The 23,204-nt window shown below is 43.3% G+C and overlaps 1 protein-coding gene across 10 annotated transcripts in view; it reads right to left on the bottom strand.

The window, feature by feature from the left end:
• Nucleotides 1–23,204, bottom strand: part of LOC140204804 (epsin-2-like) — a 64,656-nt gene that overhangs the window by 6,816 nt on the left and 34,636 nt on the right. For 9 of the 10 annotated variants that reach the window (XM_072271619.1, XM_072271618.1, XM_072271613.1 and 6 more), the window contains 3 exons: nt 11,512–11,665; nt 3,409–3,558; nt 1,303–1,413 (listed from right to left, as the gene is read on the bottom strand). In XM_072271619.1, coding sequence (XP_072127720.1) covers nt 1,303–1,413; nt 3,409–3,558; nt 11,512–11,665 — 415 coding nt within the window. Of the gene's footprint in view, nt 1–1,302; nt 1,414–3,408; nt 3,559–11,511; nt 11,666–13,961; nt 14,064–23,204 lie in introns of all 10 variants that reach the window. The other variant, XM_072271621.1, reaches the window with a different exon arrangement.

The following is a 23,204-nucleotide window of genomic DNA, read 5'->3' as shown; positions in this document are numbered from 1 at the left end:
TTGAGAAAGAATCAGCAAAAACACAGAATATAAAAACCATAAGATTGAAAAAGTCCATAGTCCAATCCATAAACGCAGAACCTCGGTAACATCCTCCGAGAGCACTGAGAGGGGGAGGGGGGAGAGAGGTGGAGGGGGGAGAGAGAGAGATACCCTGCAGCCACAATGAGTGATAGGCTGCCACACAGACTCCATATCTGTTTAAATGTTCAGCACTCTTGATAATTTTCCCCCAACCCCACCAAAGTATTGTAAAACTCCAGCAAGGGTGCAACCCTAGTCTTGGCACTCACAGTCGGCTGTGACTGAGAACCGTTATCAGGGACTCCAGTGAATATATCAAACTGGTACAGTGTCCTCTGAAATGCTGTTGCAGGAGGTAAGGTTAAACCAAGCATCAGACAACTTAGAGTGGGTGTAGTTAGTATTGGGCAGGGACGAATGTGTCAAAGAGTCTGCTCCATTCCACACTGTGCTGAGAGTCTAGATCACTATTATGGGGTATGGTAGCATTGCAGTTAACAAAATGCCGTTACAGGACCAGTGACCCGGGTTCATTTCTGCTGCTTTCTTTAAGCAGTTTGTACGTTCTCCCCCTGACTGCATAGGTTTCCTCTGGGTGGTCTGGTTTTTCTCCCACATTCCAAAGACATACAGATAGTAGGTTAATTGGGAAGTTTGGGCTCGTTGAGCCAGAGTGCCTTTTAGCATGCTGTATCTCAGCAAATATAAAAATAAATTAAAGGAACTATTTTTCAGATGCCGAAACCTTTCACTCTGACACTAAGGGACTGATCACAAGATCTCACATCTCATGCAGAATTCCCTATAACGTAGTGCAGAACTGATTTGGATTTTTCAGATAGAAATAAATAGCAGTCCTGTTTGCTTTTGCATGTGAAAGGTGCGGTAGGAAAGTAGATTGTTCTTCCCAGTGCCCTCAACCCAACACCAACAAAATAACCATTTCACTGTTGTTCGTGGGAGCTTACTACTGTATGTGCAAGCTGCCTGTGAAAACATTTGTGAAGTACAGGATAAACTGTAAAGTATGTTGGGATGTGCTGGCAGGAGACTGGAGAAGATTTTGAATTTTAAATAAGATTTTACCAACTAGTGAACCTTATCTTTGTAATGCCTGTAGTGTAGGAAATTGCCCAAAGGCAGTTCATAGAACTGAAGTAACAAACCAGATGATGGAGCAAAAAACAATGAGCACAATGATGGAGAAATGACCCAAGCGAACATATGACTGGACACAGCAAAGCTTAGATCAGCTGGTCATTACAGTGGGAAACTCACCTGTTGCCTGCCCTTCTGCTTTCTTGGGTGAGCCTCGGAGATGGCTGAACGCAGAGAAATCATCCGTCACAGTTGCATCTGCAGTGCCAAGAGAGTGGAAAGGGGAAGCTCCTGCGAGAGAGAATGTGCTGGGAATTGTAATTTAATCTTTTGCCTTTCCTGCACTAGTCTGTTCTCTATATTGAGACCCAATACACAATCAGGATGTTGTCTTTGAGCTATGAGTGAACTTTGTTAGTTTGGGGCCACAACCCAGATATGAAAATATCTTTAAAGAAATATTTTACAACAATCTGGCACTTTTAGTCAACCGATTTTTTAAAAAGCCACACTTTTTCTTTAAATATTTTCAAAACATCCATTAACTCAAAATCTGTCAAGTCTAGTATCTTAACACTGTTCCAGTCCATTCCATGATGATTGAGTTTTGGAGGTCAAAGACACTACCTCACGGTTAATACCTCACATCTTCCTATATGTACTGAGGATGAAACCAGAACCATAGCTACTAGTTGCAGAGACTAGAACCTGCACGGAGGTAATATTTTAAATATAAACTGCAATGAGAGGCTAAAGGCTTTGAAAAGTCTCTTTCCAGTATCCTTACTCAAAAAACAAAAATCAAAATACGTTCACACTTTCCACAGAAATTATGATTTCTTATAACTAAAAAAAGCAATACTTAAATGATAGAAACTTGGACTTAAACCAACCACCTTTTAGGAACAATACACTTCGTATTCAATAAATTCTAAACGCAGATGATTTCACAAACAGGACTGATCAACTTCTGTCAGAATTGAAGTGACCAACGCATCTGTGATTGGTGGGTTTGCCTTATTCACCTCCTAATGACAAACACTGGCACATAACAGGAAGGTGAAAGTCACTGTAGAAATGCAAATTAGCCTTCCTTTGACACTGGCTCGGTTTTGGGAGACATCCTGCTCATCTACAAACCATACTAAGTGTCCGAACGGTTGAACACTCTGATTAACTTGATTCTGATATGGATATTGCCCTTCAAGGTACCCAGTGAATGTTGTACTGGAGGGAGAAAGATTACTGGATCCCTTGGTGTCCCACTCTTCTCACAGAAGGGGCTTGTACAATCAGATGATAGAAAAGATGTTTTGACATCTTTTCGAAGAGTGGAGTTTTTCTCCTTGTCCTGGGCCAATACCTGTCCTTCAATCAACATCATTACAGCAGATTACCTGATAATTATTGAACTGTGGGAGTCTTTATATGTGTAAGCCAGCTGCCTGCAATGTTTTCTGCAGTTTGGTTAGCATAATGCTTTACAGTATCAGCAACCTGGGTTCAATTCCACCTGCTGTCTGTGAGGGGTTTGTACGTCCTCCCCGTGAAATGCATAGGCTTCCTCCGGGTGCTCCGGTTTCCTTCCACAGGCCAAAGATGTATGGTTGGTAGGTCACTGTAAATTGTCCTGTGATGAGGCTAAGATTAACTCGGGGGTCGCTGGGCTGTCTGGCTCAAAGGGCTGGAAGGGGCTACTCTGTGCTACATCTCAAGTACCTTAAAGCCTTTGGGACGTCTTGAAATATGCTATAGAAATGAGTTTCTCTTTTATAAGCCCAATGTAATTTTAAAAAAAAACTTTTGTAGACACAGCTTCAGCACTTCCGTTCAATCCTCTGTCAGGATACTAGGGTGCTAGGTGCTGAGTTTGCATGTATTGCCTACTGACGAAGCGAGCTTCCCCTGGGTGTTCTGGTTTCCACCTATATCCCTGAGAACGGCCGGCTGGTAGGTTAACTAGCTATTTAGATTGCTCTTGAGTACAAATGGGTCATAGAATCTTGGGAGGAGATGATGGGAATGCGAGGCAAATAAAATGGGATTAGTGTATGATTAAGTGGTCAGCACAGATTGGTGGGCCGAAGGGCCTGTACTTGTGCTTTTCAACTCTATGACTAAATCAGCATATAGTGATTAACATTTTAAAAAATACTGAAGTGAGATTGAAATGATTTTTGTTAGTGTTGCTTGGATTTCTAGTATCTGCAGATTTTCTCTTGTTTTTGTTGACGTGGCTGAACTAATGGGTAGTTGGACTTGCTCTGTGCTTCTATCATGCCTCACCTGGGGGAGAGGTCGGCGCCCAAGGATCGCGATCAGAGGCTGGTGCGACCGAGCCCCAGGGATCTGTGCTTCTTGATGGCTGATCTCCTGAAGGGGGGTGGCTGGAAGCTCCCCACGGATCAGAGGCAGTTGCAGCCAGCCTGGAACCTGCTGCAAGATGGATTGAGATTTTAAGTTGAACATTATGAATGAATTTTAGCTCTACTAAAGCTGTAGGCTATTAGTCATTACATAATATACCAAAACACTTAGTAATTTCCTTTTGATTGTTAGATGCCAATGCCCAGGACATTTCTGTAAATAAAACCTGCTGCAAGTGACAAATCTTATGTGAAATTGTGTCTAGAGACTAAGGCAACTACAGTTTTAATGGATCTCCTTACTCTTTATATACCAAGAACTGAAAACTCAGAACTGAGATCTAACCTGGTCCCAACATATCAATGCAGCTATAAAGAAGGCAAGACAGCGATTATATTCGTTAGGAGTTTGAGGAGATTTGGTTTGTCACTTAAAACACTCGAAAACTTCTACAGATGTACCGTGGAGAGCATTCACACAGGCTGCATCACCGTTTGGTATGTGAGGGGTGGGGAGGGCTGCTGCATGGGATCAAAAGAAGCTACAGAAAGTTGTAAAATTAGTCAGCACCATCTTGTGTACTAGCCTCCGTAGTATCCAAGACATCTTCAAGGAGCAGTGCCTCAGAAAAACAGTGTCCGTTATTATGGACCCCCGTCACTCAGGGCATGCCCTCTTCTCATTGTTACCATACAGAAGCCTGAAGGTACATACTCAGCGATTCAAGAACAGCTTCTTCCCCTCTGCCACCCAATTGCTAAATAGACATTGAACCCTTGGAAGTACTTCATTTTTTTACATTACTTATGTTTTGCACTATTTTTAATGTATATACTTACTGTAATTGATTTACTTATTTATTTTTAAAAAATCATGTATTGCATTGTACTGCTGCCGCTAAGTTAACGAATTTCACGACCTATGCTGGTGATATAAAACCTGATTCTGATTCTGAAATGCTGTGATTGCTTTCCAGCAGAAAATTGTGTGCTCAACAATGAAACAGAAACATCAATGAGATGAATAAAGGATCAGTATACAAACAGTAGCGCAGTATAAGTGTCTCCCACCTCCACCACGAGAGCGACCAAAAAACATGGATGTCTCAAAGGATTTGCAAAAATGCACCACCTCATCCACTCTGAGGGTAGTGAATGTGGAATTTCTTGCATTGACAGCTGTGGAGGCCAAGTCAGTGGGTAAATTTAAAGCGGAGGTTGATAGATTCCTGATTAGAGTTATGGGGCGAGGCCAGGAGGATGGGATTGAGAGGGATAATAAATCAGCCATGATGGAATAGTGCAGCAGACTCAATTCTAATCCTGCTCCTATGTCCAATGGTTTTATATGTTAAAGTAGGTGACTTAGAATATTCTACTGTAGTACTAAAGTGAATAAATGGTGGATAAGACATTGAACTGAGTTACAATGGAGCTTCAAGTGGGAATTTTCCATTAAACCATGGATTCTGTATTGATGATGGCTTCATGGTCTGTCGAATACAATGTAGCCACAATATCTCAGGTCATGACTTAGGGTGGCCCAGGTAACATCACTAGCATCAAGCAGACATAAGAGAATGTATTTGCTAGAACCTGGAATAACAAGATGCTAGAGGAACTCAGTGGGTCAGGTAATATCTGAGGCTGGAAATGTCCATGGTCCATTTCCCTCCACAGATGTTGCCTGACCTGCAATGTTCCTCCTGCTTGTTCACAGGCATCAGTGAGGGCATGCTGCACCACTGTTACAACGCCAACAACCTGGGTTCAATTCCTGCTGCTGTCTGTGAAGTTTGTACATTCTCCCCGTGACCAGGCGGGTTTCCTTTGGGTGCTCTGGTTTCCTCGAACACTCCAAAGATGTACAGGTTAGTGGTTAATTGGTCACATACATGTAATGGGGCAGTGCAGGCTCGATGGGGCTTGTTATTGTTTTGTTCGTTTGTTCATTATAGAAACATAGAAAATAGGTGAAGGAGTAGGCCATTTGGCCCTTCGAGCCTGCACCGCCATTTATTATGATCATGGCTGATCATCCAACTCAGAACCCCGCCACAGCCTTCCCTCCATACCCCCTGATCCCCGTAGCCACAAGGGCCATATCTAACTCCCTCCTAAATATAGCCAATGAACTGGCCTCAACTGTTTCCTGTGGCAGAGAATTCCACAGATTCACCACTCTCTGTGTGAAGAAGTTTTTCCTAATCTCGGTCCTAAAAGGCTTCCCCTCTATCCTCAAACGTGACCCCTCGTTCTGGACTTCCCCAACATCGGGAACAATCTTCCTGCATCTAGCCTGTCCAATCCCTTTAGGATTTTATACATTTCAATCAGATCCCCCCTCAATCTTCTAAATTGCAACGAGTACAAGCCCAGTTCATCCAGTCTTTTTTCATATGAAAGTCCTGCCATCCCCGGAATCAATCTGGTGAACCTTCTTTGTACTCCCTCTATGGCAAGGATGTCTTTCCTCAGATTAGGGGACCAAAACTGCACACAATACTCCAGGTGTGGTCTCACCAAGGCCTTGTACAACTGCAGTAGTACCTCCCTGCTCCTGTACTCGAATCCTCTCGCTATAAATGCCAGCATACTATTTGCCTTTTTCACCGCCTGCTGTACCTGCATGCCCATTTTCAATGACTGGTGTATAATGACACCCAGGTCTCGTTGCACCTCCCCTTTTCCTAATCGGCCACCATTCAGATAATAATCTGTTTTCCTATTTTTGCCACCAAAGTGGGTAACTTCACATTTATCCACATTAAATTGCATCTGCCATGAATTTGCCCACTCACCCAACCTATCCAAGTCACTCTGCATCCTCTTAGCATCCTCCTCACAGCTACCACTGCCACCCAGCTTCGTGTCATCCGCAAACTTGGAGATGCTGCATTTAATTCCCTCATCCAAGTCATTAATATATATTGTAAACAACTGGGGTCCCAGCACTGAGCCTTGCGGTACCCCACTAGTCACCGCCTGCCATTCTGAAAAGGTGCCGTTTATTCCCACTCTTTGCTTCCTGTCTGCTAACCAGTTCTCTATCCACATCAATACCTTACCCCCAATACCGTGTGCTTTAAGTTTGCACACTAATCTCCTGTGTGGGACCTTGTCAAAAGCCTTTTGAAAATCCAAATATACCACATCCACTGGTTCTCCCCTATCTACTCTACTAGTTACATCCTCAAAAAATTCTATGAGATTCGTCAGACATGGTTTTCCTTTCACAAATCCATGCTGACTTTGTCCGATGATTTCACCGTTTTCCAAATGTGCTGTTATCACATCTTTGATAACTGACTCCAGCAGTTTCCCCACCACCGACGTTAGGCTAACCGGTCTATAATTCCCCGGTTTCTCTCTCCCTCCTTTTTTAAAAAGTGGGGTTACATTAGCCACCCTCCAATTCTCAGGAACTAGTCCAGAATCTAACGAGTTTTGAAAAATTATCACTAATGCATCCACTATTTCTTGGGCTACTTCCTTAAGCACTCTAGGATGCAGACCATCTGGCCCTGGGGATTTATCTGCCTTCAATCCCTTCAATTTACCTAACACCACTTCCCTACTAACATGTATTTCGCTCAGTTCCTCCATCTCACTGGACCCTCTGTCCCCTACTATTTCTGGAAGATTATTTATGTCCTCCTTAGTGAAGACAGAACCAAAGTAATTATTCAATTGGTCTGCCATGTCCTTGCTCCCCATAATCAATTCACCTGTTTCTGTCTGCAGGGGACCTACATTTGTCTTTACCAGTCTTTTCCTTTTTACATACCTATAAAAGCTTTTACAGTCAGTTTTTATGTTCCCTTCCAGTTTTCTCTCATAATTTTTTTTCCCCTTCCTAATTAAGCCCTTTGTCCTCCTCTGCTGAACTCTGAATTTCTCCCAGTCCTCAGGTGAGCCACTTTCTCTGGCTAATTTGTATGCTTCTTCTTTGGAATTGATACTATCCCTAATTTCAATCAGATCCCCTCTCAAATTTCCTTATATGCCGTGTCGTATGACGTAGGTGATAGTCTTTCCATAACCATGATTGTTCTTGGCAAAATTTTCTACAAATTTGCTATTGCCTTCTTCTGGGCAGTGTCTTTACAAGACAGGCAACCCCAGTGATTGTCAATACTTTGCAGAGAGTATCTGCCTGACATCAGTGGTCACATCACCAGGACTTGTGATATGCACCAGTTGCTCACACCACCATCCACCACCAGGTCCCATGGCTTAACGTGACCCTGATCAGGGGGCTAAGCAGGTGATAAGACTTTGCTGAAGGGTGACCTGCAGGTTAGCGGAGGGAAGGAGTGCCTTATACCACCTTTGGTAGGGACGCATCTCCATCCTGCCACACAAACTGTGCTGTATCTCTAAATAAAAATGTTAAAAATGTAGCTGACTGTGCAGCTAAAAATCTCAAGTACCCAAGCAGAAGATAGCTTGAACCTCTGTCATAACTATGGATCATCAGACCAAAGGTTGTAATTTCAGGGGCTCTCCAGTTCAGAAAAGATTTTAAGGATTCCTACTTAAACCTCTCTGATCACAGCAAAGCAGAGTCAAGGTTAGTTAAGATGGAACCTAGTGCACACTGGACTCCTTCCACAAAGTACACAATACAAAGGAACAATAGGAATAAAATAACGTATCCTGATACTGTATGAATGTATTAGATATTAACAGGTATTTTACTGAGGACTCCCTCCAAAACAAACAGGTTCCCACAGGACTTTCAACAGTGGTGACAATGAGTGTTCAATTAGGATTGATCTAGTTAATAGGATGCAATCTGTCATGATGCTACACCACTATGAAACCAAAGTCATCAATAGAAAGGGGGTTAAATAACCAGGAGGAGTAGGAGTAGGATCGTGCAATGCTTTACAACACCACTCCAATTTGTCTACAGAAGATACAGGTCTACATCAGGTGCTATCTTGTTGGTTCTTCGCACAACCCTGGAACACTGGACAGCAAAGATGCATACATCAGGATGCTCTTTATCAATTACAGCTCAGCACCTATGACTGTGTGGCTAAGTGCAGCTCCAATACCATATACAATTTTGCTGATGACACCACTGTTGTGGGCCGTATCAAAGGTGGCGATGAATCAGCATTCAGGAGGGAGATTGAAAATTTGGCTGAGTGGTGCATTAACAACAGCCTCTCACTCAATGTCAGCAAGACCAAGGAATTGATTGAAGACTTCAGGAGAGGGTAACCAGATGTCCATGAGCCAGTAATAATTGGATGAGAGATGGAGAGGGCCAGTAAACTTTAAATTCCTGGGTGTCAAATATCTCAGAAGACCTGTCCTGGACCCGCCATATAAACATAATTGCGAATAATGCATGACAGCACCTCTACTTCCTCAGGAGTCTGCAGAGATTTGGAATGTCATCAAAAACCTTGGCAAACTTCCACAGATGTGTGGTGGAAAGTGTGTTGACTGGCTGCATTGCGGCTTGGTATGAGAACACCAGTGCCTTTGAGTGGAAAATCCTACAAAAGGTAGTGGATTCAGCCCAGTGCATTACAGGTAAAAACCCTCCCAACCATTGAGCACATCTACATGAAATGTTTGCTGTAGAAAAGCAGCGTCCATCATCAGAGATCCCCACCACCCAGGCCATGCTCTTTTCTCACCACTGCCATCAGGTAGAAGGTACAAGTGCCTCAGGACAAGCACGACCAGGTTCAAGAACAGTTACTACCCCTCAATCATCAGGAGATAACTACACTCATTTAAGCAGGTTATTCTTGCTATTGCAGCGGAGGTTCACGAGGTTAATTCCCGGGATGGCGGGACTGTCATATGTTGAAAGATTGGAGCGACTGGGCTTGTATACACTGGAATTTAGGAGGATGAGAGGGGATCTGATTGAAACATATAAGATTATTAAAGGATTGGACACGCTAGAGGCAGGAAACATGTTCCCAATGTTGGGGGAGTCCAGAACCAGAGGCCACAGTTTAAGAATAAGGGGTAGGCCATTTAGAATGGAGTTGAGGAAAAACTTTTTCACCCAGAGAGTTGTGGATCTGTGGAATGCTCTGCCTCAGAGGGCAGTGGAGGCCAATTCTCTGGATGCTTTCAAGAAAGAGTTAGATAGAGCTCTTAATGATAGCAGAGTCAAGGGATATGGGGAGAAGGCAGGAATAAGGTACTGATTGTGGATGATCAGCCATGATCACAGTGAATGGCGGTGCTGGCTCGAAGGGCCGAATGGCCTACTCCTGCACCTATTGTCTATTGACTCTTTTACCTTGTTATTTCAAGCTCATTAGTTATTGCTATTTATTTATATCTGCATTTGCAGTTTGTTGTCCATTGATCCTGTTTACAGTCACTGTTCTCTCGATTGGCTCAGTATACCTGCAGAAAAAGGACCTCAGGGTTGTACATGGTGGCATGTATGTACTCTGATAATAAATTTTACTTTGACTTCGACCCGGGTTCAATTCTGCCACTGTCTGTAAGGGGTTTGTATGTTCTCCCTGTGACTGTGTGGGTTTCCTCTGGGTGCTCAGGTTTCCTCCCACATTACAAAGACATACAGGTTAGGGTTAGTAAGCTGTGGGTATGCCACATTGGTGCTGGAAGCACTGGGACACTTGTGGGTGCCCCACCCTACAGATCCTAGGACTGTGTTGGTTACTGATGCATTTCACTATATATTTCATTGTTTTGATGTACAGGTGACAAATAAAAGTCATCTTTATCTTTAGAATATTCTAGTTGATTAGTGTTTTGGTCAGTTTTACTCCTAAGAACACTGAGAACAGTGCACTTAGTGGCCACTTTATGAAGTAGACCTGCTCGTTAATGCAAATATCTAATCAGCCAATCATGTGGCAGCAGCTCAAAGCATGTAGATAATGGTCAAGAGGTTCAGTTATTCTTCAGACCAAACATCAGAATGGGGAAGAAATGTGATCAAAGTGACTTTGACTGTACAATGATTGTTGCTACCAGACAGGATGGTTTGAGTATCTCAGAAACTGCTGATCTCCTGGGATTTTCACACACAACAGTCTCTAGAGTTTACAGAGAATAGTGCAAAAAATAAAGATCATCCAGTGAGCAGCAGTTCTGTGGGTGAGAAAACCTTGTTAATGAGAGAGATCAGAGGAGAATGGCCAGACTGGTTCAAGCTGACAGGAAGGTGACAGGAACTCAAATAATTAACAGTGACGTGCAGAAGAGCATCTCTGAATGCACAACACATTGAATCTTGAAGTGGATAGGTTATAGCAGCAGAAGACTGCAAACATTCATTCAGTGGCCTCTTTATTAAGAGGTACCTAATAAAGTGGCCACTGAGTGTATTTCTGTTACTAAAATCGGAAAGTCTTAGAAATATTGAGTAATCCAAACTGTGAAGAAAGAAAAACAGAGCTAATGATTCTGGCCAATCAGCTCTGATGAAAGGCTCTCAACCTGAAATGTTAATCCTAGTTCCCTCACCACTGATGCTGCCTGACTTGCTGGGTATGTCAGCATTTTCTGATTTCTTCTCTAATTTCCACCATACAATAGAGTTTTAATTTGGAATCAATTCTCTCCATGCGGTCCTGTACCAGGTTTTCTAAATGAGTTAGTATTCTTTTATGCAATACCAATATCCTCCCTCCGTTCAAGGCAACATGGCATGTTGGGGGACAACTCCCTAGTCTCTGCCCTGTAGCCAAGTTGGAGTCTGTGCGGCAAGGAAGATCGGCAAGTTAATACTAATAATTCCAATCAAGACTGATGCATGTAAACCTCTACAGGTTGAGATATTTTCTAGTAGAAGTTCATTGGTCAATGATCGGCTATTTCTTATCCAGAACCACAGAAGCCCAGTCTAACACTTCAACTATCACTCCTTCTTGAGCCTGCGGTTTCAGGTTAGACCCAGCCTTTATAATTGTACACGGACTCATCGGGGTATCTGGTTATTGATTAGGCAGCCATAAACGCGCGCAACAACCAAACTGCTAAGAGTGAAAATAACTCCAACAGATGTTACCCATTTGCTTCCAAGGGTCAGTAGATACTGGACGAGATACAGCAGCCCATGGGTCAGGTTTGGCTGTGGCTGCTGATGGGAAGGGGGTTCCCCATGGGTCAGATTTCTGTGCCAGGGGAGATGGAGTGGAGTCCGTCAGATCAAGCAGAGCCGTCTGCAAAAATAAATATTTGAAAGAAATGAATATTTGGCTTATCTGGTGATTATGAACTTTAAGTTTTTTCCCTTATCATTCTTTGCATAGATGGGTGGAGACAGCTCTAAGTATCTATCAACAAAACACCCCTAAGCAATTACAGTCTGAACGTTTTGTATTGGAAATGTCCTGACAGGGGCAGGCACTGATGTTTTTCCATCTCTGTCGGGGAAATGCAGTGAGCATGTTCTGCCAAGTTCAGAATGTGGTGTGACTGCATCCCTTGTCAAGCGTTTAAATGACTAGTTTACCACAGAAGCTGAGTGATATATCAGGAGCAACATCAAGCTCAAGACAGGAAGTGTAAAGATGCAATATTTTGATGTGCTCACTTCGCATAAACTACTCCCACTACTAATGAGAAACCAACCAGTCTGACATTTCGTCTTACTCTTATAGAGCTCCAAACTGATGTTAAATTCAGAACAGGGATTTCCAGTGGCCTCTCTTCAGGTCTGGCACTAATTCACATTTAGGTATCTGGAATAAGGTGTCTAATTACTATACTCTAAAATATCTTGCTGATTTGTATCTCAATACCACTTACGCAATTTCCTTCCACGATATTTGTAGTTATAGCAATAGACATATCAGTTATTCATACTGTAGATCAAAAAAATCTAGTTAAAGTTTAAAAGTTTTAAAATATACTATTATAAACCCTGTTTTCCCATGTTCAGTAAAGGTTGCCTATGTAAACAAATGAGAACACAGTTGCATCTTTCAATCAGCAACAGCATGCAGTAGGTTCATTCTCATCTTCTCAAGCCATCTGGAGAGAAATTCCTCAATCCCAATGAACTCTGTTCCCCAAATTGCCACATATTCTTCATAGTTAAGTACAGAACATGATATCTAGAATATCCTAGAACATTCTCCAAGAGGACCACAATCCAGTTATAGTTTGGAGCCCTGCGTGGCTCAATGATTCGGAGAGCTACATTGGCTGGAGACAGTCATTTATTTTTTGACACTTGGTAGGGTCACCCATACCAGACAGATCAAAGGGTAGAGGTCAGACTAAGAGCTGTCCACCAGCCCTCCAGGTACGGGGGCTCAGCTTAGGGCCTAATAACCCTGACTGGTCAAACAAAACTGTTACAGAAACAGCAATGAAGACTCCTACATCTGTGTGCGATGGTATTCCTGAGTCTTCACCCAGACTTGCATGGCTGACAGTAGTGAAAGCCAGGGGAAACTATTGGCATGATGAAGGAAGCCCTGAACACCACCAGAGACAGAGGACCTTCATTGATGCCCTAAACGCCCGCTGCGCAACAGGCAATTTGTGTCTACAGTTTACTCTTAGGAAGATTTGATGGCTCTGGCTCTGTACTCACTGGAGTTCAGAAGAATTTGGTGGTGGGGGAGGGAAGGATCTCATTGAATCCAAGTGAATCTTGCAAGGTGTAGATAGAGTGGATGTGGAGATGTTTGCAGTAGTGGGAGAGTCGAGGATCAGAGAGCGCAGCATCATAATACAAGGACATCCATTTAGAACAGAGGTAAGGAAGAAGTTCTATAGCCAGAGGGTGGTGGATCTGTGGAAGTCATTGCCAGAAGCAGCTGCAGAAGCCCAAGTCATTGAGTATATTTGAAGTGGAGGTTGATAGGTTCTTTATTAGTGAGAGTGACAAAGGTTACGGGGAGAAGACAAGATGGAATAAATCGTCATGATTTATTCCATGACTTGATGGGCTGAATGGCCTAATTCTGCTGTGAAGTATTATGGTCCTATGATCTTCTTATCCCTCAGCACCCAAATATTTGGTTTTAATAACATACGAAGGATAAATGGAGAATAGAGTCTTTAGGCTGAATATCAGCTGCAAATTCTACGCAACCAAAATTTCAGCTACTGTCATCACATTTTGCTGAAATACTAATAACACTTTATGTAGACAAAGCTTTCGTTTCACCCCCAAGTTTCCTTCAATGTTATCCAAATCTATAAAAATTAATAGCACCTGTTAAGGATCAATAGATAGAGAGCCAATTCAAGATTAACCCCACTATTTTAAGATATGACACATTCTGACATCCCAGCACTGTACTGTGCCACCACCAAAGATGTGCTAGCTACTTGCTCAGGCAGTGTTAAAGATTCCATATCATCGTTCATAGTCGTGGTATAGTAACAATGTGATTAATGCAAAAATTACTCCAATGGGCTGTCAGGTAAGGGGACAAGATTGGGTGGGTGTAATGAATGGTTACAGACACAGTCAGAGCTAAGGATGGTTGACAGCCACACCTCATTTTTGTGAGGGCCCCCGCCTGGTATCTGTAACTTCTGCCGGCTCTCTTCCAACGCCAGCTGTAGACGGAGGTCACCTCCACGGCGACGCCGCTCGTCCTGTGCAAACCAATCCAGAAATGGGAATCTGATTAATCAAGGCTCTGGCCGGGCTACCAACTCATATTGACCAATGGAGCCAGGTCTGTCCCTGGTGTGTGACCACTCATTTACTCAAAGCAGAAAACACCAGCTCCAGGGGTGAAGAATGATCCACAATTCACCCCGCTGAATGATAAGGGAGAGGGTCAGACTGTGTGACGTCTGACCTGGTTGCATTTACTGGCTAGGTATGTACACAAAAGGAAGGCCAAACAGCCACTGCCTTAAGTTCTGGGAATTACAGTCTGTCCAGGGCGAGCAGCAGCCTGCTCAGTTGATGCATGTTAAAAGGAGGATACTTTGGTTGGATTGAGTTGTTCTCCAATCTCAGCAATTTACTTGCAAACATTTCATCACCACACGAGGAGACATCGTCAGTGCGTTGTTGATTGTGGTGTGTCTTCCAAATGCTTCGCCTTCATATACTTTTCAATCAGCTGATTGGACATCATTTCAGAAACTCAATTGTGCTGTGGGGAAGAAATTCCATGAACAATTCTATATAAAAAAAACACACAAGTCTCTAATGTATTTATGAGACGATACAGGAAAACTTCTGATCACAATGCATGAAGTTCGCCACTCAGACAATCAGCAACAAGATTTCCTCCCCACATCACAACTGAGTTTCCAAAATGACGTCCAATCCGCTGATCGTTAAGTATTTAAAGGCCAAGCATTCGGAGGACACACCACGACCAACAGCACACTGATGATGTCTCCTCGCATGGTGACGAAACGTTTGCAAGTAAATTGCCAAGATCAGAGAACAACTCAGCCCAACCATCAACCACCTGAGCTACACATCTTCTGAATTACTTCTAAAGGATACTTTGCTCAGAAGCACAAGACCAATTTTGTACCAGGGCGTGGCCGACACAGCACTATTACAGCTAGCGGCGGAGTTTGGAGCTCAATTCCAGCTTTGTCTGTTATGCTTTCTCCCCGTGACTGCATGGATTTCCTCTGGGTGCTCCGGTTTCCACCCACAGTCCAAAGAGGTACAAACCCCGAACAGGATCTCGACCCAAAACGTCAACTGTTTATTCATTTACTCAGTCTGACCTGCCGAGTTCCTCCAGCATTTGGTGTGTGTTGCTGTGGTTAGTAGGTTAAAAGGTCATTGTTAAATCCTGTGATTATGTAAGGTTAAATCAGTGGGTTGCTGGGTGCTGCAGCTCGTTGGGCTGGAAGGGTTCACTCTGCACTGTACCTCTAAGTAAAGGTAAATATATTTTGAAAATAAAATGCAGCCTTTGCACCCAGCTCATAACCCAAAATAAAACTAAAGTCACAGTTCAACAATCATATGAAACAAAATAAAGAGATAAGCAAGGTAATGAACCTCAATGGAGAGCTTCAAGAAGTTTATGGTGGTGACTGGGAGAAAAAGGGTATCAACAGTGAACTCAGTAAGCTCCATCCTCAAAGCAGTTTGGTACATTTCAAACGCAGGCAGGAGTATCAAGTCTAGGTAGCATCACAAAATGAAACACCCTGTCGTCACGGTAAGTCCTGCTCCCAGTGCTAAACCTAAATCTAGTCAATGAATCATGGGAACATCCCATGCCATATTTCATCCTTTGAACCGGTAACTCGGATGCAAAATTAAAACTGATCCAAAATTAACCTAGCCACATTCAATGCAAACACAGTCAACTTTTAAGCTTTTCTACTCACAGAAATGAGCAAAAATCAGAAAAATATATGACTTCTGTTGCTCCATGTAAATTGATATTGTCAATAACATAAAACACATGCAGGAATGCAAGGCAAATCATCCTGATCTGCAGAAAATATTGAGGCACCCTGGCATTACTTGGCACGACCTGACGTTCGATCAGAGCCTACTCATGATCCAACTCATGTAGTCAATTCCTATCGGGGTCATGTTGAGTGATACTCGGGTGGAGCAACACACTCAAAATACTGGAGGAACTCAGCAGGTCAGGCAACATCTACGAAAATGAATAAACAGTCGATGTTTCGGGCCGAGGCTCTTCTTTAAGACTGAGAAAGAAAGGGGAAGATGCTAGAATAAAAAGGTTGGGGGGAGGGAAAGGAGGCTAGCTGGAAGGTGATAGGTGAAGCCAGGAGGATGGGAAAGGTCAAGGGCTGGAGAAGAAAGAAACATAGAAACATAGAAACATGGAAAATAGGTGCAGGAGTAGGGCATTCAGCCCTTCGAGCCTGCACTGCCATTCAGTATGATCATGGCTGATCATCCAACTCAGAACCCTGTACCAGCCTTCCCTCCATACCCTCTGATCCCTTTAGCCACAAGGGCCATATCTAACTCCCTCTTAAATATAGCCAATGAACTGGTCTCAACTGTTTCCTGTGGCAGAGAATTCCACAGATTCATCACTCTCTGTGTGAAGAAGTTTTTCCTAATCTCGGTCCTAAAAGGCTTCCCCTTTATCCTCAAACTGCGACCCCTCGTTCTGGACTTCCCCAACATCGGGAACAATCTTCCTGCATCTAGCCTGTCCAATCCCTTTAGGATTTTATACGTTTCAATAAGATCCCCCCTCAATCTTCTAAATTCCAACGAGTATAAGCCTAGTTCATCCAGTCTTTCATCATATGAAAGTCCTGCCATCCCAGGAATCAATCTGGTCAACCTTCTTTGTACTCCCTCAATGGCAAGGATGTCTTTCCTCAGATTAGGGGACCAAAACTGCACAGAATACTCCAGGTGTGGTCTCACCAAGGCCTTGTACAACTGCAGTAGTACCTCCCTGCTCCTGTACTCGAATCCTCTTGCTATGAATGCCAGCATACCATTCACCTTTTTCACTGTCTGCTGTACCTGCATGCCCACTTTCAATGACTGGTGTATAATGACACCCAGGTCTCATTGCACCTCCCCTTTTCCTAATCGGCCACCATTCAGATAATAATCTGTTTTCCTGTTCTTGCCACCAAAGTGGATAACCTCACATTTATCCACATTAAATTGCATCTGCCATGAATATGCCCACTCACCTAACCTATCCAAGTCACCCTGCATCCTCTTAGCATCCTCCTCACAGCAAACACTGCTGCCCAGCTTCGTGTCATCCGCAAACTTGGAGATGCTGCATTTAATTCCCTCATCTGAGTCATTAATATATATTGTAAACAACTGGGGTCCCAGCACTGAGCCTTGCGGTACCCCACTAGTCACTGCCTGCCATTCTGAAAAGGTCCCGTTTATTCCCACTCTTTGCTTCCTGTCTGCTAACCAACTCTCTATCCACATCAATACCTTACCCCCAATACCGTGTGCTTTAAGTTTGCACACTAATCTCCTGTGTGGGACCTTGTCAAAAGCCTTTTGAAAATCCAAATATACCACATCCACTGGTTCTCCCCTATCCACTCTACTAGTTACATCCTCAAAAAATTCTATGAGATTCGTCAGACATGATTTTCCTTTCACAAATCCATGCTGACTTTGTCCGATGATTTCACCGCTTTCCAAATGTGCTGTTATCACATCTTTGATAACTGACTCTAGCATTTTCCCCACCACCGACGTTAGGCTAATCAGTCTATAATTCTCCGGTTTCTCTCTCCCTCCTTTTTTTAAAAAGTGGGGTTACATTAGCCACCCTCCAATCCTCAGGAACCAGTCCAGAATCTAAAGTGTTTTGAAACATTATCACTAATGCATCCACTATTTCTTGGGCTACTTCCTTAAGCACTCTGGGATGCAGACCATCTGGCCCTGGGGATTTATCTGCCTTTAATCCCTTCAATTTACCTATCACCACTTCCCTACTAACATGTATTTCCCTCAGTTCCTCCATCTCACTGGACCCTCTGTCCCCTACTATTTCTGGAAGATTATTTATGTCCTCCTTAGTGAAGACAGAACGAAAGTAGTTATTCAATTGGTCTGCCATGTCCTTGCTCCCCATAATCAATTCACCTGTTTCTGTCTGTAGGGGACCTACATTTGTCTTAACCAATCTTTTTCTTTTCACATATCTATAAAAGCTTTTACAGTCAGTTTTTATGTTCCCTGCCAGTTTTCTCTCATAATCCTTTTTCCCCTTCCTAATTAAGCCCTTTGTCCTCCTCTGCTGGACTCTGAATTTCTCCCAGTCCTCAGGTGAGCCACTTTTTCTGGCTAATTTGTATGCTTCTTCTTTGGAATTGATACTATCCCTAATTTCTCTTGTCAGCCACGGGTGCACTACCTTCCCTGATTTATTCTTTTGCCAAACTGGGATGAACAATTGTTGTAGTTCATCCATGCGATCTTTAAATGCTTGCCATTGCATATCCACCGTCAACACTTTTGCCGGTCATTTGCCAGTCTATCTTAGCTAATTCACATCTCATACCTTCAAAGTTACCCTTCTTTAAGTTCAGAACCTTTGTTTCTGAATTAACTATGTCACTCTCCATCTTAATGAAGAATTCCACCATATTATGGTCACTCTTACCCAAGGGGACTCTCACGACAAGATTGCTAATTAACCCTTCCTCATTGCTCAATACACAGTCTAGAATAGCCTGCTCTCTAGTTGGTTCCTCGACATGTTAGAAGAGGAGAGTGGACCATAGGGAAAAGGGAAGGAGGAGGGGACTCAGGGGGAAGTAATAGGTAGGTGAGAAGTAGTAAAATGTTAGAGTGGGGAATAGAGGAAGGAGGAGCTAGGGGAATTTTGTTCAAAGGAAGGAGAAATCAGCATTCATACCATCAGGTTGGAGGGTACCCAGATGGAATATAAGGTGTTATCCCTCCACTCTGAGTGTGGCCTCATCTTGGCACAAGAGGAGGCCATGGATCAACACATTGGAACAGGAATGAGAATTGGAATTAAAATATTTGGCCACCGGGAAGTCCCACTTGTGGCAGATGTCACGGAGGCGCTCAACAGAGCTGTCCCCCAATTTACAATGGGTCTCACCAATGTAGAGGAGGCCACATCGGGAGCACCCTAAGAAATTACTGCAGTGACAAGTGGTTAAATGGCTGAAACAACCTGCTGAGTTCTACATACTAAACTTACAGACCAAAGTGTTTGTTAAAACACATTTCCTGGGAGTGCCCACCAAATCATTTGGTGGTTGAGGAGGTGGCGGAGGCAGTGAGGAAAGAGGGAAGAAACTGCATTCAGCATCTATTTCATCTGGTGATGTACATTCAATTGGTGTATTGTCAGCAGAACTTGAAGTGTTATATTTATCTTATTTAGAGATATGGCCATTCCAGTCCTTCGAACCACACTGTCCAGTAACCCCAATTTAACCCTAACCTAAACAAGTTATCTGTCACCTAAAGTTACTAATCTACAACATTTGTCAGTGATAATAACCCCACTTCTGATTCAAAGTTCAAATTAAACTTATTACCAAAGTGTGTAATTTTCTTGCAGGTATTCACAGTAGAACGGAGAAATACAATAGAATCAATGAAAAACGACACTGATTCTAATGTACTCTGAGAGTCCAAGCCCAAGAGGGTGTGGTAACCAACAATTCACTGACAGTGTAAGCTGACAATTTGCTGTTAAAGATGAGAACCCTTCACACAAAGCTGAAATGTCAAAACCTGTTTCTCACATAAGTTATCAGTGAATAGCTGAGACTGTCACCGATTACTGCTTAGTCACATCCTGTCCATCGGAGTTTCTGGCCACTGACCTTGTTCTCTGTTTACCACATTTCAACCAATTTCTTAACTGGACTATCGAAAAAAAGACTATAGAAAATAAGTCAGGCTCTTTGGCCCACCATATCTATGTGGAGCCGATGCCAATCAAAATTAATCCTCTTTGCTTGCACACTCTCCATATTCCCTACCTGTTTGTGCACCTGTCTGAATGCCTATCAAACCTGTTCCCAGCACCTCCCCAGGCAATATGATCCAGGCTTTTACCACTCTCTGTGTAGAAAAGTTGCCTACCAAATCTCCTGTAAACTTTCTCCCTCTCACTTTAAACCTGCACCCTGTATTTGAATGGGTTTTGCTGCCTGCTCGCTCTGTGGAACATACTCTCTCCTTGGCACTACAGGGGTCACAAGGAGAAGAGCCATCAGGACCATCAGAGGGTGCTGAGCGAACCTCCAGATAGCTATGGATCAAGAGATTTGACCTGTAGACCAATGCTGCTGGGCCTCAAGCCTGGCTGGGTCGCCTGGGTGAGGGTATTTGATGTTGAAAGACCTGAAGCACATGACGACCCCAGGATACATCACTAATGTGTCCCAGCACATCCCAGGATGTCTCAGCAACCCCCTGACAATACATCCTGTCTATGTATCTCTTACATATTGTATTTTAGGTCGTTCCTCAGCCTCAGACGCTCCAAAGAAAACAATCCAAATTTGTTCAACTTCTTATAGGTAGTACACTGCAAACCTGGTGAACCTCTTTTGCACCATCTCCAAAGCATCCATATGCTTCCTGTAATGTGGCAACCAAAAGTGCACACAATGCTCCAAATGTGGCCCAACCAAAGTTTTATACAGTTGCAGTATGACTTCCCAACTTTCAGACTCAATGCCACAAGCAGCATGTTTTATGCCTTCTTTAGCACCTTGTCCACTGCCATTTTCAAGGAGCTATGGACTTGAATCCCAAGATGCCTCTGTACATCAAAGCTCCTAAGAGAAAAGCTCTTGCGTTTGACCTCCCATGGAGACAACACCTACTACCTGCCTCATCAATTTTCTTCATCTCTTCCTCAAAGAACTCATTAAATTTTGAGAGATAGCCCTTCTCCCAAACCAAGTACAATTAAATCCTCAAGGGGAAGGGGAGGGAACGTCAACTCAGACCATGAGAGGTCCGCGTCGGGCATTTTCATGCCTTACAAGGCGCAGATTGGAAGTCTGTGTGGGACGCCACTCCTCGCACAGACTAGAGCAATGTGTGGTAAGTGCCTTACTCAAGGGCACAAACATGCTGCACAGCTGAGGCTCGAACTAGAGACCTTCATTATCACTAGACAAACACCTTAACCACTTGGCCACGTGCCCAACACAAATCCTCAAGAATCTCCTCTAATAACTTCTTTACGAATCAACCTATAATTTTCTGGTTTATCCCCAATGTCCTTCTTAAAGAAGGGAACAACATTGACTATTTACTGGCACCTCGCCAATGACTAAAGATCTCTGACGAGCCTCCAGCAATTTCCTCAGTGTCCCAGGATAAACCCCATCACTCTCTGGTGGCTGACTGATCAATTAATTAATTAATTAATTAATTACAGCCTGGTAACAGGCCTTTCCGGCCCAACAAGCCCACCTCATCCAATTAACCCAGTTATACCAATGTGACCAATTAACCTACTAACCTGTACGTCTTTGGAGTGTGGGAGGAAACTGGAACACCCAGAGGAAACCCACATGGTAATAGTGAGAATGCACAGACTCCTTTTAGACAGTGGCAGAAATGAACTGGGTCGTTAGTGCTGTAAAAGTGCTATGTTAACTGCTATAGCGTCCAAATGTTTTTTATCCACTTACCCATCTTAATGTTTCTCAAGACACCCAGTAACCCTCCTTAACATTTACAAACCTACAATATCAATATATCCCTAATCTCATCATCATCATTCATCTCGTTCTCTTTGGTGAGTACTAATGTGAAGTATTCATAAAGGACCTCACCCACCTCTTCTGGCTCCACGCATAAATTTCATCTTTTATCCTTGAGAGGACCTACTGTTTCCCTAGTTATCCTCTTGCTCCTAATAAAGGTATAAAATGCCATGGGATTCTCCTTTCTTCTACTTGCCAAGGACATTTCATGGCCCCTTAAGCCTCCTAATTTCTTGGTTAATTCTGGTCTGCTTTGTTTACATTATTCAAGAGCCTTGTCTAGGTAGGAAGAGAAATGAGGCCCTAAACTGAGAATTTGGAGAATTAGGTAGAAAGTTAAAATGCATTAAAAATACATTCCAAAGACATACAGGTTAGGGTTAGTAAACTGTGGGCTTGCTATGTTGGCCAGAAGCATAGTGACACTTGCAGGGTGCTCCTCAGCACATAGTTGGATTGTCGTTGACATAAATGATGCATTTCATAGTATGCTTTGGTTTCAGTGTACATGTGACAAATAAAACTAAACTATCTGACAAAGTTTCTTGGGGGGGGAAGCATTTTGGGAAGCAGGATCTCTAAGGCTATAATCTTGGGATCATTCTGTATGCTCGTGAGTTCGGAAGTAGATAGGCAGCAGTTGAACGTATGGCCGAAGAGCTGTTTCAATACCTGGATTACTAGGGTCTCTTCTAGGGATTGCAGCAGTGATCTGAACAAGGACAGGCTACACCTAAACTGATGGGACGTTTGCTAATGATGTTTCGGATGGTTTAAACTAGTGTGGCAGATGGGTGTGTGAAATAGCAAGTAGGTCAGCAGGTGGCTGAGGAGAAGGTAGAGATTAAGTCAAGTAACTCTAATAGGCAGGGCCAGGATAATGAACATTGCAGGAATGATGATCTGAAATGTGTTTATTTTCAGAGTATAATGGGTAATGCTAACAATCTTAGAGCCTGGATTTGCGAGGACAAACCAGTGTAGGGCTTACGTGGTGAGCAGTAGGGCACTGAGGAGTGTGGTAGAACAGAGGGGTCTGGGAATACAGATCCATAATTCTTTGAAAGGGGAGGCCAGGTAGATGGGGTTGAAAAGAAAGTGGCATCACAGGCAGATTGGGTGTAAAGAAAGCTTTTGGCACATTGGCCTTCATAAATCACACTTCTGGTGCTAACACAGCATGCCCACAACTCACTAACCCTAACCTGCACGTCTCTGGAACATGGGAGGAGACCAGACCACACGGCAGAAACCCATGCGATGATGGGAAGAAGATGCAAACTCCTTACAGGCAGAAGGGAAAATTGAACCCTAACTGGCGATCGCAGATGCTGTACAGTGGTGCATTAACTGCAATGCTACCATGCCGTACTGAAGAACTCAGTATGAAACACTGAGTGTTGATATCCACTCAGTATTAAACACTGAGCAGAAGGAAGTATGCATTAGAATGTAGCCCAAAGACACTGTAGAGTACAAATACTAGCATCTTCTCATCTGGAGACTATTCATTACAATGCCAAATAACTACATTTACATTATTGCTGGTAGTGG

Source organism: Mobula birostris, chromosome 11 (assembly GCF_030028105.1).
Source record: "Mobula birostris isolate sMobBir1 chromosome 11, sMobBir1.hap1, whole genome shotgun sequence".
Taxonomy (NCBI): Eukaryota; Metazoa; Chordata; class Chondrichthyes; order Myliobatiformes; family Myliobatidae; genus Mobula; species Mobula birostris.
This window is presented reverse-complemented; position numbering and strand designations above follow the sequence as displayed.